This window comes from Sitophilus oryzae, unplaced genomic scaffold (assembly GCF_002938485.1).
Source record: "Sitophilus oryzae breed Bouriz unplaced genomic scaffold, Soryzae_2.0 scaffold_801_pilon_pilon, whole genome shotgun sequence".
NCBI classification, from domain to species: domain Eukaryota; kingdom Metazoa; phylum Arthropoda; class Insecta; order Coleoptera; family Curculionidae; genus Sitophilus; species Sitophilus oryzae.
In genome coordinates, this window is record NW_022147419.1 from 3,032,894 (window position 1) to 3,049,850 (window position 16,957).

A 16,957-nucleotide genomic window follows, 5' to 3' on the forward strand; every position below is an offset into this window, starting at 1 on the left:
AAATAGTTTACAATATGGTATATCACTGTAAAAATATATTACTTTTAGGTACAATAAGGGCCCGATACATTTCAAAAAGTAGAATACTATTTTATATTAAATGAGGTATTGTACCAACAATCAATTTAATAACGGAAATTAAAATATAACAGAATAAATAGTTCTTTTTTTATACTACAAATAAACTATAGAATGCAACAGTATTTAAAAAATTAAATAAAAAAGTTATATCCCGGCCGAGATTCGAACTCCGGTCTCTCCCCTCCTAGTCTGAATCTTCACGCACTGCTCCACAGTAACTTGCTTAGCGATAGTTCAATGACGGTATATAAACAAAAAACAGGTTCATTACAATATTCCGACGATTTGAATTGGCGCGCGGAGCGTGCTGACCAATAGCGCCTGTTATCACCTGTGACGTAGCGACCAACCTGCGCAATATCATACCTTGGTTTCTTTGTATCATGGGTTGCAACTATCGAAATAAATATCAGCTGCTTGTTAGTAGTAAAATCTAATTGCAATGTGGAAGTATTTTGTCGAAGAAACTTCGTTACAATAAGTGGTTTATTATTTTAGAAAATATTATTGGATATCATGGAATATTAAAAACATATCTTCTTCCATTTACATTGTCTTTAAGTTTGAAATTTTAAACAACGACTCAGTCAGATGTATGACAGACCGTTATCAAGTATAAACTGATATAAATCCAAAACTACTGAGTTTATAGCCTATACTAAAGCAAACCTTTCACACACAACGGAGTTGGGTCAAAGTTTACAGAATTTCTGTAAACTTTGGTTGGATGGAGTAAAGCTTGTTGTTGTTCGGATAAGGACGCCAGCATTGTTCACAAGTGTTTCACAAGCCTAGATTTAAACTTAAAACTAGTGTTAATGCTATACTGTTTGGCTTTCGCCTGTTCTTTTCTGATCTTACTATATGGAATTTTCAAGGGAGAGAGACCATGTTGAGTCTGGCTTGGAGTAACTATTCTGAAGCAAATCCATTTTAATGTTTGCTCGATGGCGTAATGTTTTGACTAGTTCTATTTTATTAGTTGTTCCAGAATGGTTGTGGCAGATACTTTCAATACTCTTTCGTGTGTGTCGGGTTTCTCTATACAAACGTGCTAATGGATCGACACCCTACTGATAAAATCATCCAGAAATGGCAGACAGAAGTTTTCCTCATCCTTAATAGTAAATTTGATGGAATCATTTTGTGAATTGAGTTGATTGCAAAATGAATCCTACTGTCTATCGGTTCCATTCCAGTTTTTGAAGCTTTTAAATTAAAATTATGTACTGGTTCCTCAGTAATGATGTCGAGTCCAATTTAAGGTTGATTCTCACTATACCTTCCATTTCCATTCCATATCCATTCCATATCCGTTCCGTATTTTTTATTGTATTCACGCTATACGTAAACTTCCATTCCATACAGTTCCATACTTTTTATTGTACAATTTATATCATTACGAAAGTTTTATTTTAAAAATTTGTATCTTTTGAAAAAGGTACTAGATTTAATTAAGAGGCGAAAGAATAAATAAATATCAGCAAAATTTTAACAGAGCTGGTACAAATGTAAGAACATGACAACGCTGTTTCCGATACGCTTCAGTCCGTCCGCCAAAAAATGTATGGAAGGAAAGGATATGGAATGGAAGGGAAACGGAACGGATAGTGTGCATTGTCCTATTCATTTACATGACATAATATTTTGTGTAAATGGAAGGGAGCTGATATGGAAAGTATAGTGAGCATCAACCTTTAATCATTTCAAAACATGATAATTCAAAATTAAATGTTGTAAAAAGGAAAGTCAGTTAATCGATTGATCTCATTAATTCACACACTCTACCCAACAGCATCGTGCCTCTAACAACATCGACAGCGACAACAACCGGCGAGGCAGCAGCAGAGAGGTCGCTCGAAAAAAAATCAGTATAGAAATATTAATAAGGTAGCAGACGTCTGACTGCGAACGCCCGGAATGAAATCTTGCTATCTGTCAACCAGAAGAACCCACCGAAACGATCAAGTGTATAATTTAATGGTTCTCGGGATTTATGCGGGAGTGGTACCGGCTTTGAAACGGGCGCGAGCGAGACAGAGGCAGCGAGAAGCAGTACCTTTCGAATATATATCTGTGTTAAATTATCTCTACGGTAGTCTGAAACGTGTCCGGATATGGTTCGGTCGTTTATAAAAAATTGATCTGTCTCGTCTCACTCACCGATAGATGTCACTGCGGAGCGGACAGCTCCGGTTGAATAGTTTCGGAATTTTAATTTGCTTTCAGGTTACTATTTTTAGTTTTTGTTTTAACGAATGTTATTTCTCATAAATTTTAGAGAAGAAGAATTTTCGAAGTAATATTTCTGAAAACAAGACATTTATGTAATGACTATTACTCTAGCGAGTCATTAATACATGCTCACATAACAGAGTAGAGTACTATCTTTTAACTGAGTTAATTTGGTCTGTAGTAGAAACACTTATACACAAATTATATTGATTAACTCGGTTGAGAATGTAACAAAGTGTATCTACTATGATTTGCAAAGCTATGCCATTGCAAAAATGCTAAAAATTAAAAAAAAACAGCATTTTAATTCTAGCGTCCTTTAAAATATCCATTAATACAATACTTATTATCTAGAGACAGTTTTAATTTCTAATAATGAATCAATGCATTAAAACTAAGATCAAGGAATCACAGGTTCTTGTCGATGATAAATGTATGCATTCTTCGACTTATGCAGATTGACAATTGTTATTACTTACAGGATATATTTCTTTACGTAATATCAAAAAAGCAGACAAAGAACAGCATTCATGCAAAGAAATGAACCTGAAGAAACTGTTTTACTCTGCATATCTTATTATAAAGAAATTAAAGTTGATGGTACCTTCATAATCTGGAATGGAACCGCTAGAAGAGTTGGATTCGGTATTGAATCACATTGCTTCTCAAAATGTATATAAAAAATCAAAATAAGGGTTCTCAATCAAATCATACTGAAGCAACCAATACAAGAATAGTCGTAATGCAATAAATAACACCTCCAGTAAGCAAATAGAGAGTTAAATTTGAATTAACGATTATTAAAACTGATTTGGTCCAGAATGGAAATACCTGGACAAAATTTTTGTATAGCGCACTGCAAAATAATCACATCTGGAGGTCAGCTTGAGGAAGATGCTGTCTGTTCTCTCTTGACGATTCCATATTTGAAAAAAAGACATTTGAAAAGATCAGGCTAAATAGTAAAAAACAGTATAAAATTAAAACCGTTGCTTAAGCCTACTCTAACAAGCATCTTACCAAAAACAAGATCGGAAACATCAAACCAAGCAAACGGTGAGTCATATGTTAGAGAGACAAAACGTCTTCTATACAGGGTGTCCCAGAAATAAATGCAAGTATTTTAACTGGTAGTACAGTTCAACCCCAGAAGCTCGCCTATGAGGTTGTTTTCGCAATTCAAAATTTTTGGGGATTTTTTTAGTTTCTAGTTAAAAAACATAATTTCTTGATAATATGGCAACATAGGTATTAGATTAAATTTACGGATTAAATTTACAAGAAAGAAAATCCAGAAAAGATCCAGTGGTTCTCAAAATTTTACCAAAAAATCATTTTTTTTAATTTTCGAAGTAATAATAAAATAAAATTAATTAATAATAGTTATTTTGGACTTATTTGAAAAACGATAAAGAGAAAGTATGTTTCTTTTATCGAGATCTACTACCCCTTAAAATACTTGCACTTATTTCTGGGACACCCTGTATAGAGGGAACGACTTAACGAGAAGAAAAAAATATGCAAAGAGGCGAAACAATGAAGGCCGGTATTGCAAACCAAGTTGTGGTCCAAATACCACCACATAAAGCGTTCGGAAACTCAAGTTTTCCAGTGATGATGAAAAACATATGCGAAGAGGTGAAGCAATGAAGGCAGATATTGCAGACAAAGTGTGGACTAAGCATCACAACATAGAGTAGTCTAAAACTCGAGTTTTCCACAAGGATCCTGATTGGAAAAAGCGCAAATTTAAAATAAAATAAATAAAAATAACCTCTTTACAATCCAAATAATGAAATTTCCACAACGTTACCAACGTATTGGCAAAATTTCTAAATTAAATGCTAATGTCAGTGGATATTATATAGAGTAATCAGCACTGATCACACTATACAATGATTAGAAGTAAATATAATAATAAGGAACACAACACTGCTTTATGAGTAAACTCAAGGAGATATAACAAACAAATCAGTTCTATTAAGCATTATCAGCACTCTTTAAACTTACGTTAGAATGCATTCAACATGCTTCATTAAGGATATAAAGTCAGTCCAGTCAGAAATATAAACAATGTTTTCTTTTTTTTTCATAAACCGTCCTCTGCCGGTAACACTGCGACCTGTGAGACCTATTGTGTTTGTCCCCTTTTGATATCTGCACCCATCCTCCTATCCCTGTGTCCTGCACTAACTTGTGCAGGTCCTTGATAGGATGGGAGCATAGTTTCTCCGGTTCTAGTCTAGCTTTCCCAAATAAAACGTGTCGCTTGCGATCCATAGCCTAGCAGTGACATATTATGTGCTCCGCTGTTTCAGGATCTTTATCGCAGAGTCTGCAGCAAAGACTTCCTTGATACAGGTTGAGCTTGTTTAGGTAACACTTGACCAAACATTTGGTTATTCCCAGTACTGGCCAGAGTCGGTACTGGGAATAACCAAATGTATGGCCAGAGACCAAGATTGGATGTCGATGATCCTTGCCTAGCTAGCTCATCAGCTTTTTCGTTGCCTTGGATGCCGCTGTGACCAGCACCCAGAATAATAATAACAATGTTTTCTGCATATAATCTTGGTATGCAATATCTAAGTTATTTGGCTACTTAACCAAGTTTCAAAGTCTATAATTTCTATCTTTGATTCATCCTGTAGACACATATAAATGAAAATATTTCTACGCTTCCGGATATGCAGTTCCCTAGACAACCTTATGACGAATCCCCGTCCAGTCAATGACCAACCGAACAATCGGCGTTGCATCCGATGCATTTCGCGAAAACAAATAACGACTCACGATTATCAAATCAAATCGACAATAAAGATACACGCGGCTTACGTCTGTGTGTGTTTGTTTCTGACAGACATAAAAAGCAGCGGCTACGTGATTATAATAACTGAGTGCTTATTTTGGAATAAGAAGAACCACAGAGAGAAACAAAAAAGAAAACAAAAATATAATAGAATCGGTCACGTAGCAGCTATGTACACTTGCTTTTTCTGGAATTAGGTTATCGTCTCTATCTGGTACATGCACTGAAAACTAAGCGTTTTAATGCTGGGCTTGATCGTTCTGGCTCGGTTCAGAGTCAAGGTAAAAGGCATAAAGAACATGTGCTCATCTAATGTAAAGAATCTGTGGTGGAAATATCACAAACTAACGATTTTGTAAACGTGGACGAGGCGTTTTAGTGTTTCGGTATCTTAAAAGGAAAAAGTAAAAACAAGTTTTTAAAACGTGAACCGAGAATGAAAGAATGTAATAAAATAATTCCATCCTCACTACAGTCATAGAAAATAATACTAATTATTAGAAATATACATGGTGGTCTGAAGTGTATTCGGCAGCATATTTTACAGATAAAAATAAGTAAAAAAGTTCGTATAAATGTATGCTCTAAAATACTTACTTTCCGAGATGCAGGATGTAGAAGTTTAATTTTTATTTCGATTTTTTCCAAACAATATCTGAAGTATCGTCAATATTTGAATGAAGATTGGTATCTGGGAATTTTTTGACATGGCAAATTTGATTTTGATGTCAATATGACTCCTACTTGTAGAGGGCGCCACCTACATATTTTTTCACTGGTTTGAAGAGTAATAACTTTTCGTCCGTGCCTGTATAAAACTACTGAATGAAAAAATATACATTTCCATGATTTTTTACGTAAAAAATGTCTCTTGGTAAAAATCGCTACGACTAACCGTTTTCAAGATATTTACAATGAAAATAGTCAATACATGTCATTATTGACAAAAAATAAACATGTTGAGTAGATAGTTATTTGAGTGATATGATAAATTTGGAAACTTTTAATTTTTTAAATCAGTTATAAATTTGAAAAAATACCGATAAAACAGTTTCTATTAAACTTTTGGCACAAAAACATTTCAAATTTATGATTTCAGTCTAATAACTATTTAGTCAACATGTTTAATTTATGTCAATGATGACAGGTACTGATAATTTCGATTCCAAATATCTCGAGAACCATTACTCGTAGCGATTTTTACCAAGGGACATTTTTTACGTAAAAAACGTCGTAAATGTATAATTTTTTACTGAGTAGTTTTATACAGGTACGGACGAAAAGTTATTGCACTTTAAACCTGTTAAAAATATGTAAATGGCGCCCTCTGAAAGTAGGAGTCATACTGACATCAAAATGAAATTTCTCATGTCAAAAAACTTCCAGACCCCAATTTTTATCGATATATTGACGATACTAAATTATTTGAAAAAAATCGAAATAAAAATGAAACTTCTACATCCTGTTTCTCGGAAACTAAGCATTTTAAGACATACATTTATACGAACTTTTTTACTTATTTTTATCTGCAGAATATGCTGCCGAAGCTTCCGAAATACAGTTAGGATCATCCTGTATAGAGTTTATTCTTCAGAATTCCCCAATTTAATACCCCTAATGGGGAAAAATCGGTATATAAATATACAATCCCGTTTATAATAATATAAACGGGATTTGGTGTAAGTGTTTGATACTTTTTTCCAACTACAGCCTATTGCTGCCTTCCCGTTATCCTACGTCACCCGCCACACGTCTCGATTTAGTGCGTCATCTGCTTCTAGGTTACGAGCTTCCATTGTTTCCTTAACCGTTCCGTTCCAGGATTTTCTAGATCTGCCTCTCTTTCTTCTACCCTGGGGAGCCCATTGAAAAACTTTTTTTGGCTACCTGTTATCCAGCATAAGCAGAACATGTCCAAACCACTGTAAGCTGGATTTCTCGATTCGATCTAGTACTGTTTCCTCCGATGCATTCATGATACGCCTGATTTCGGAGTTTGTCTGTTTTTCCATCCTAGATATACCTGCGTTTCTTCTATAAGATAATCCATTTCAACAACGTGGATTTTGCGCTTCGCATCTGCACTCAGAGTCCATAGCTCTGAACCATAGCAAAGAACTGACTCTACCAATGTTCGTCCAAGTCTCTTTTTAGTTGTTGCCGACAAGTTTCGGTCCCACCAGAGGCTATTAAGACATCCACTTGTTTGCTCTTCTGAATTCGGGTTTGTATTCTTTGCCCAAACCCTCGTTGTTGATGTATATATATTTAAATTTGTCTACTTGCTGAATCTGGACGTTATAATCTATGAAGACTTCAAAACAAGCGTTGGAATTGACAGCTAAATATTCTGTCATTTTTAGAGTGACCCGAAGTCCCCATTTATTTATTAACCTGAAGACCCCAGAAAAAAAAATCTTATATATCATTTTTTAGACTGCTGTTGTCAATCGAGATCAGTTTTCTGTAAAAAAACACCTTTCGCACGAATTCGGCAAATGTTCAAGTAAGTTTCCATTAAAATGGAGGAAATATTAAAAAAATCTGAACAAGCACGATAGGCGCTACTTCCACCTGAAAGTGAATCAATTTACCAAAAGGAATATAAAAATATCTGCAGTGGCTGGGACAGAAATATATTGTAGCAGGGGATGTTCTCTTGTAAATTTATTATACGTGACATTAATGATGTAAATAAATTATTACAGTGGTTAGATGAGTGTCTATTTTCATTTTATATTATTACTTAAAATCTCTATTGTATTTTGTGGTTGTTACCTATAGAAGACAGAGGGAATTATGGCATCTTAATTCCGATTAATGATGTCCCAAGAGAGTTATGACTCTATTTATGGTTAGCGTAACCAAGACGACATAAGCTTAGATTAATTCACTAAGAAATAAACAAAATAAGATCCTTTAAATCGCAGTCTTAGATTAACGATTTGATAGATGAAGTTTGTGAACCTCCAAAGTATTGAACCACGAGCCTCTACCGATTAAATTGCATACAAATACATTTTTAAAACTCATTTCAGACCGGATACGTTGGAGGAACTTAAATCCCATCCGCTTACAAGCAAGCCACTTAAAACGATATCGTTATTTTATTCAACGATTTTACTGAGGACCGAGAAAAAAAATGAGAGAAAAAAATGAAGCGTTGCGTTGGTTCAGTTCCATAACGACACCCGACAAATTGAATTGTTCAAATCTCGGATCTCGCTGCTCCCGATATTATCTTTTAATTTTTTCCATTCAGCCCACTGAAATTTTTCTTAAGGCTGATGGTAATCTTCCTCTCTCTCTTTTCCTTTGCTTCTCTTCTAGTACCTAATAACGGTCTCCTATGATGAATAGAAAGAGGCATTCATAATATTATTCATTTCTTCGTTTCTGTCTTTAATTGTTTAGCCTTTGTTACGATCTGAGAAAAAAATTCGTACAGTCCTAGAACTGCCGGCGAACTGTATGTGAATGGGTTTAAAGGTTTAGACTGTTTCGGGATTCCTGGTTCTTCACGCAGAAAAATCACGGCTAGAATTTACTGACAATTTTGTAATGTCTAACTGTCCTACAAATTATTGAAGCCTTTCTTACAATTGTAGGAGTATATTTTATTGTCTGTTTGGTTCCCGTCCTTCAACTTTGTGAAACAGAGCTGTAAACTCATGATTTACAATAACATAGAATATTTGTTTTAGAGTAGTCAAATGCATCACCACAAAAACAAGTATTGAAACTCGCAAATTTTGTCAATGTTTGCTTTATTTTTTGTAGATGTGTCATTGCCAGACTGTAAACCCTGCACCCAATTAAATGCATTTCATCTGATTATTTTTATGTTATGATTACAAAATGCTATACAACACTTCATGGATTTTTCAAATACTGCGTATAGTTGTTTTGCAATAATTATCTAGATATAAAATTGTGAAAAATAGTTTTATTTGCAGGGGGGGGGGCAGTTATATTAGCACTGGTGAGATGGTGAAACATAAAATTCTTAAAAAATAATTAAATTCTTTTTTGCTTTTTACGACGGACGGCGACGGAAAGAGATAAACTTTCCGAAGCGTTAAGCATTTTTTTCTTTGTTTGTATAACTTTAAACATAATTTCTGTGTCCGTTTAGGTTTAACGCAGAAGTGTTTACAAAAAATAACTATTTTATTTTGTAGATTTTCTTGCAGTGCAGTGTCGAAATACCCATAAAGGATTTTTTTGGAGAAATAAAATTCTTACTTTATTTTGAGCACCAAATGATATATAGTCATAAAAAACAATTATAAATAATTTTTTATAATGACGATTTGGCAACCTTGCGAGGCGGAAGCCATCATCGCTTGGTTCGAAGTTCGTAGGTCGCCCGTCGTCGTTTGGTCTTTCCTTCCGTAACCTGTTTAATTTACTTTACTTGTTGAATAATCGTAATACGATCGAGAAAACCGTAGTGTAGGTGTAGGTAGTGCCCAAATTAGCTGAAATATTCTTATTTTGTAATATTATGGATGCTCTACTAGAAGATTGAGGATTTTCAAATCTAAAAGACGTATTCAGAGGGAAGTCCCTAATGGGCTCTTTCACTATATTTTGGAATTAGCATAATCGAATTGAAAGCAATTAAGTCTAGAATTTTCTGCTATCTCACTTTTGAAAAATTTGAAGTCGTTCTTAAGAAAATAAATAAAAACAAAAAAGCCCAGAATAAAAATCCGCACTTTATTTTTAATACGTTACACCTGGCATGTTGGAAAGTGGCAACACTGCCGCGGCCGGGCCACCATGCTGACCCACCACCACCTCCACACATAGCCATTCAACCTTTTCCAATATGGCGGAGATAGAAGTTCTTTATTTGGCGCGTATTTTAAAACCTGTTTTATTTCCAAATAGACATTTTTCACACAAATGTCGGGTTAGATTACGTAATATTTCACTAATTTTTTAATATACAGGGAGTCTAAAGTTCTCCACATATAAGTATGGAATTTTTTGTATTATTACTTTTATGAAAACATCAGTTAGGTTTACGCTTAGCTTAGTTTTCTTTACTCTTTCTCTTTACATAGGGCATTCTCTTTGTGGTAAAGACGTCATTCCATTTTTTTGCATAGTTCTTCAATAAAATATTGGATATTCTAAACAAGATGGATTTAATAATAAATTCTGACGTATGTGAGGGGCAATTGTGACCTAAAAAAAGACTTACATCCAGGCCATTTATATTTTCAAATGTCAATGTGCAATATCTTTCTGTGATGTTTTTGATGTAAAAAGCTTGATTCTTCTTCCAATATTTTACTTATGGTGAGGTAAGTGTAAGCAGTAGCCATAACTACATCCTCACTAGGGTAACAGAGGCTTTGGCCTTTGGCCTTTTTGAGGCATATTTAATGCACTACTAATCCACCCGAAAACTACTAATAGGAGTGAAATTATTTCTTTTAATAGCTGTCAACCATTTTTTACGAAGCTCGTCATTTTTGGGGAATATAAAAGCAGAAACCTTGGGGTCCCCTCTATAATTCCCGTGACAATTTGGAACAGAGCATGTAAAAGGCATGCTACAATAAAATGTTAATACCTATCTTTTGATTATTGTAAGTAACCATTATAAAGTACTATGCAGATTGGCGGCGAAGGCTTTTTACTCATTTAGGTGTAATTATCTTGATAAATACTTCTAGTTTTTACCTTAAAATAATTAATAATAGAGGAGTACGACAACCACAAAAGTTTGAAGTTGATGGATTTTTATTACACCGTTATTTTATCATAATTTTCTGATCACACCATGCACTGAACACTAAGAACTAAACAAACGTGTTGCAGAAGCACAACAAACTAGAGATAATTAATTATTTCTGGTATGCAATCGGAACGAGAAACCACTACCGGCTTTTCAGGTTAAAGGTAAACAATTTAATAATGCGCTGCCTTCGCCGCCATATTTGCCTTGCCCATATCATGTTGATTAGCCTTGAGTTGAGGTGGTGCTGGTCAAATCAAATCGCAATGTTGCCAGTTGTTGGCTGGTGCACGAGCACGGTTCTGCAATGTGATTGGGCGTATTTTTCATACGTCAACAATTGGAATTTTAAAATTATTTCAAATTAAAGCAATTTTGAGGGCATATAAAAAAATTATTCAATGTCATGGAACTATTTTTTTTGGATAAATATACTGAAAATAGTCTTCTATTTCAGATTTTGTCCTTGAATTGGGTATTTTATTTTTTGTGAAAGAGCCCCATTGTTTAATTTACCAGCATATATACCTACCTATAGGTATCTTTCATGCTTTCTATTACATTAAGCATACTTACACTGTTTAAACAGTATACACCTGTTTCATTTGACTTACTATACTTAGTGTTAATGATTAGAAAAACAGGTTTTCTTTTTTTAAAATAAGTAAAGTAAAAGTACCTTTGAAGCATTTCTAAGAAACAACCGGCATGGCATGGTCCACATTTTTGTAATTCATTCTCTTACAAATTGTAATATCCATTTAGCTTTTGTCATATCAGCGTCTACAAAATACAAGCATTATCCCACTTCTATTTTATAAATTATCCTATAAATTGGGCTAATCGCTCATTTGTTTTGGAATCTAGAAACCTAACATGTGATAGGCAATTGACAAAATTGTGTAATAAGTTTTCTTACAAAATATGGAATTAATTACTATTTGGGTGTGGAACTTTCGGTAACAATAATTACATTGTAATGAACAAAATGTAAATAATAACTTTATAATTTTTTATTTTATCAAAAACAATTTTGCAAGCTTGAGGTAACTTTTTTGGTGCTGTCCATATATTTACCTTTTTTTTGTAAGGTCTAGTTATATTTTTTTAGAACTGACTCCCACAGTTTTGCTTCCCTAGTGGTTAGGTTAAAAACGGTTCTGGTCCATTTAGTGGAGTGTTTACTCCTTTCCGATCGTTTGCTTTTTCATTATCTCCTATCCCTTGGTGGGCGACCCAGAGTAGAAGGACTTTATTTTCTTTACCTAATTTGTTCAGCTTCTCTAGACATACCTTGATCAACTTCGAATTGATGGTTACTGAGTTGATCACTTTTAATGCTGCTTGACTATAGGGTAAGATGGCTATTTCTTATATCCGATAGTTCCTATCTAAGAAAAGTTGTACGCATCTTTCGATAGCGTAGATTTCTGCCTGAAGGATACCATTAGTAGGTGTCCATTGGTTCGGAGTATTTAGTTTTCGACCCAAATATTCCTATCCCTATTCGAAGCATCAATTTACCACGTTATGGTTTTTTAACTAAAGCCAAAGTTTGGCCAAAGTAAGTTATTTTCCTGTTTTGTCTCTTGCACTGCATAAGAAAAAATATAGACAGAAGATAATCGATAATTAGTTCGAAACTAATCGAATTACCAATAACAGGACACCGATTACACATTCTTTCTTTTCTTTTATTGTAAAAAATCCAAGCCGAGCTGCACTGTGTTCGGGGCCCGCGGCAGACTACGCGTCGTCTATCGCCGCTTATGAATATGTATGAGCGACTTGTGGCTTTGCCGTCATTACGATTCAATAAAAATTCGAAATGTACATAATTTCCCGTATCTAGATCGCTATCGGTGGGCTGTGTGTGCCCGATGGCCAGCCAAAAGAATTAAAAAAAACATTTCAAAGAAAAACAAAAGGGAGATTAAGAATGGATTGATGTAGGGTTCAATAGAACACTTCTCTCCTTCAACTTCTCCATTCTCCCAGAAGAAATTTTCTATATTATTTTTATTTTATTAATTTAACCCTTTATATGACAGTACTAATTATTTTCTAGTTTGATCAAATTGATTTTTCAACCAGAGACTGTTAAAGCAAATAGATAATATGTAATGATCTAATGTATATATTGTATAAACTGTATATATCATCAAATGTAAGAAAAAAGAGTAGATAAGTTCATTTTGAGCTCTCTACTAAAAAATCAAAGAAATCAAATTTTGTTTTTCGAGAAACTCGCATCCTATGAGAAATGATGGAAAATATACAGGATATGTTAACGATTTTACCCCTTAATTTCAAAAGATTCAAAAAAGGTGTGGATATTGAATACTCCACTGATAAGTCTTTTTAAAAGATTCATTGCTAATCAGCAACACGAGACCACTAGTCCAACAGTTGTATATAACAAATAATAGTCAATAATAATGCAATAACGCAGTAGAGAAATTACCATAGAATTCTTATACATATTTTCAATAAAATTCATCCAATTTACCATAATAACGGACAAAAAACAACATTTTTTTACCATTTCTGTCGACCGGAGAAGATTTAATTTAAGAAACCGTAACGAGCGCTCCAGTCAAATAACGAATGCGAAAAAAACGCGGCGTCGTTGTTCATAAAACACGCTGCCGGCGAAACCATATTAAAAAAAAGGCAGGAAAAAAATACGAACAGGACGGGCTGTATATCGCGGACGAGCCGAGTAGTTTTTTCGCATCCTTTAAGACTATGCAAATGGAGCTTTGTCCGTGGCTACCGGACCGCATTAAAAAATCCGAATAAAGAGACACTTATTCACATGGGGAGAGTTTTTCGATGGCACAACAGTAATCGACGTTCTTTTTTAAGTTGTTTCGAGTTGGGATTAATATAATAAGCTACTGGTGGGATGAGGTCAGTTCAAATATTACTGAAACGGTCCTTTCAAGCAATTAATGGACAGACAAAAATAAAATACGAATAAGAATAAAACAAGCTAAAGCTGGGTTCAGAAAAATAAGTAAAGTGCTTTGCGGTAGAGACCTCTAGATACCTCTGAGAATACGGTTGTTAAAATGTTATGTGTCTTCGACCTTGCTGTATGGAATGAAGTATTGGATATTGAGAAATAGCGAGATGACAAAAACAGAAGCCTTCGAAATCTGGTGTTGCAGGAATTCTAAGGATATTGTGGATTGTGGGTGGACAAAATTAGTAATGTCAGTGTGTTGGAGATGCTGAGTGTGAGTATCGTGGTGATAAGAAGCATAAAGACCAAAAAACTAGAATATTTTGGACATAATTATGATATACGAGAAATACTACGCTCAGCTCAGGTAGAAGAAGGATGTCCTAGCTCAAGGACTTACGGAAGTGGTACGAAGTTAACACCAACACGTTGTTTGGAAGAGCCGTGAATATAATACAAATATCATTGATGGTAGCCAATGTTCTCCCAAAACATACTGAGTAGTTCCGATTTCACGGTTTAATCTCCATGCTTTGATCCTGTGTGTATACCAACTAAACTACAAAGCAGGCGGCATGGCAGCAGGTTGCGTGAACAACCTGCTGCCATGCCGCCAGGTCTGCAAATTGCGTAAATATGATCATGTGTCCGATAGTCTAGCAAATTTCAAGTGGTTGAAGGTTAAACAGCTTTTTAAGTATAAACTTCTTGGATTGGTCGTGCGGATTGTTTACACACCTACTGAATATCTAAATCTCCTGAATATCCGAAAGTTAGACCACAGATTAGGTATCCGTAACCTATAAGTATACAGCTAAAAATCTTCTCCCTAATTCGTGGTACGAAATTTGTTTTTTATGACGATGAGCAAAAGAGTAAATTTTCTTGTGCGCAAAAATAACTTTGCCATTGTACCATAAACTTTGATACGGCTGAGATGGAGAGCTGGTGTCTGTGGAGTCACCTCAGATACTGGCTTTTGTCAAAGCCCTGAAACTGTATGATGAGTTATAACTCGTTATAACTTAAAAAAAGGGGAACACACAATAGATCTGTAAGGTCGCGGTGATTAACTACCTAACATTCTAAATTTCTACCATAGTTTTATACTGAATTTTTTATGGAATCTTTTACACAATATCGATCTTATTGGAAGTGTCCCACATTCCTACCGTATACCCTCCGTGACCCTAATTAATACTTTTCACAGTAAACAACATTATTTGTACGAAAACCGCATCTCCGTTCCTGAATTAATGCAACCGGCCAATTAAACAATTCCGAGATTCTCGTCCACCTCCGCATCGAATTCCCAGCCGGTGAAATTGCCTTTAAACCGGCAAAATTGGCGGAATTGGTATTAGTCTGCGACGGAGTCGTCATCGCCATCGCCGGTGCATACAAGCGGTGCATACACATGCAATTTCGCGTTAAAGCCCGGCCATTCGGTTTCGTTTGTTGTTTTGCCGCTCGCTGTACGTATGTTAAGTCGGCACGTACTCGCACAGTCTGGTCGGTGTGGTATGATTGACGTAGGCATATGGAATGACGCGAGTTTTGTTTTCGGCATATTAAGCGAAAAACAGTCTTTTCGTTACGCTGAGATTGATGGTGTAAAAGAAATAAATGGTAAATAAATATTTATAAAAAATATCAGAGTATGACAAATATTATTTAAAAAAAATATTCATTACATATACAGGGTAGCGCCTGAGGATCCAAGGAGAACAAGATTTTCCTGGATATTTTAATTTTTATGGTTTTGCTTCAGTAGATCTTAGAAAAAATCTAGGTGGCTGTGATGATACCTTTTGTTAATTTAACAAAAATTAAAGAATGTAGAGTAAAATACTCAGCGGTAGTAAAAATATACACGTTTGAAACATATTTTAATTACTATAGAATTAAAACTAGATATAAACCTATAATTAGGTGACAATAATTAGCTAGATGAAATCAAATGCTCAAAATGCTTCTTTTCCTGTTAACTACATAAAATGGTTGTCTTTTCAAAAGATCTTTTTATTTTAAAAGGCATATGTGGAGTTCTACTTCGAAAAGCAGCTACAATCATTTCTCTCATGTTGTGGACAAGAGTTAGTCAAGTTTAGAGAGAGAACTTAAAAGGCAACAACTTACGTACAAGAATCAATTTTAAAACGTCCTTCGACGTTGTGTGATGCCTTGTAGTCTCAAAAGACTAACGTAGTCATCAAAATACAAAAATGTAAAACTATCTCCGATCAAAGTAGTTATTGTAATTTGTAATAACAACACACTCTAGAATCTAGAAGAATTTAAAAATCTAAATATATATTGAATAACGTTTTGGGTACTTACATTGTGAAGTTTGTAGTACAATCCGCAGGCATTGCACACTGGTTCGCCGTTTTGATTTCGTCTCCACAGTGTCGTCGTTGTCGTTTTACAATTGGCACAACTCGTACCAGCCCTTCGTGCTGCACTTTGTAAACTCTGTAACAAAAAAAACATATTTTAATAAAAAACAAACAAATACAAAGAATCTATAAAAGAAAAAGTAAAAGGAAATTTCTAAGTTGGTCTGAAAACGAATTCTTACCAAAAAACAGCATTTTATTTTTTTTTATACAGATAAAGGCGCAATAAGTCCTACAAGGCTCTTAAACCAATCTCGCCGCGTCCTTCCAGCGAGCGCAGTTTGTCTTCCAACCCGACCGTACCACCCAAAGGACAGTTAAAACCCATTTATCTTCTAATCAATCAAGACTTAGGTGCTCGAGATTCCCTCGCTCGGCCTTAAGGGCCATTCTCCCGTGCCGCCGCGATCGGCAGCCGCGTGGAAAATCCCGACCCGATTTCGAGCGAAATTCGCCTTTATATCCTGTTGACGCTTATCGGGTCGCGAGATCGCCATCCAATTAAATCTGACAATGGGTTTACTTCGGTGACACAAGTTTTAAAGAGTAGCAGCGGCGCAGGAAGGAACGATTGATAAATGCTGCAAAGAGAAGGAAAGATGGAACGAGTGCATGCATGTGTTTCGATCTCTGGATTGTTTATTGTTCTTTTTATCAAATAAAAAATATATTTTAAATATCCTTGTCTTTTTTTAGTTAAATATAATCTGCCA

The 16,957-nt window shown here is 34.9% G+C and overlaps 1 protein-coding gene across 1 annotated transcript in view; it reads right to left on the minus strand.

Moving 5' to 3' along the window:
* LOC115888560 (GATA-binding factor C-like) overlaps positions 1-16,320 on the minus strand; it is a gene marked incomplete at its 5' end in the record, with an annotated part of 36,225 nt that extends 19,905 nt beyond the window's left edge. The window contains one exon of the mRNA XM_030908313.1: positions 16,186-16,320. Within this exon, the coding sequence (XP_030764173.1) occupies positions 16,186-16,320 (135 nt within the window). The remainder of the gene's footprint in view (positions 1-16,185) is intronic.
* Positions 16,321-16,957: the final 637 nt, after the last annotated feature.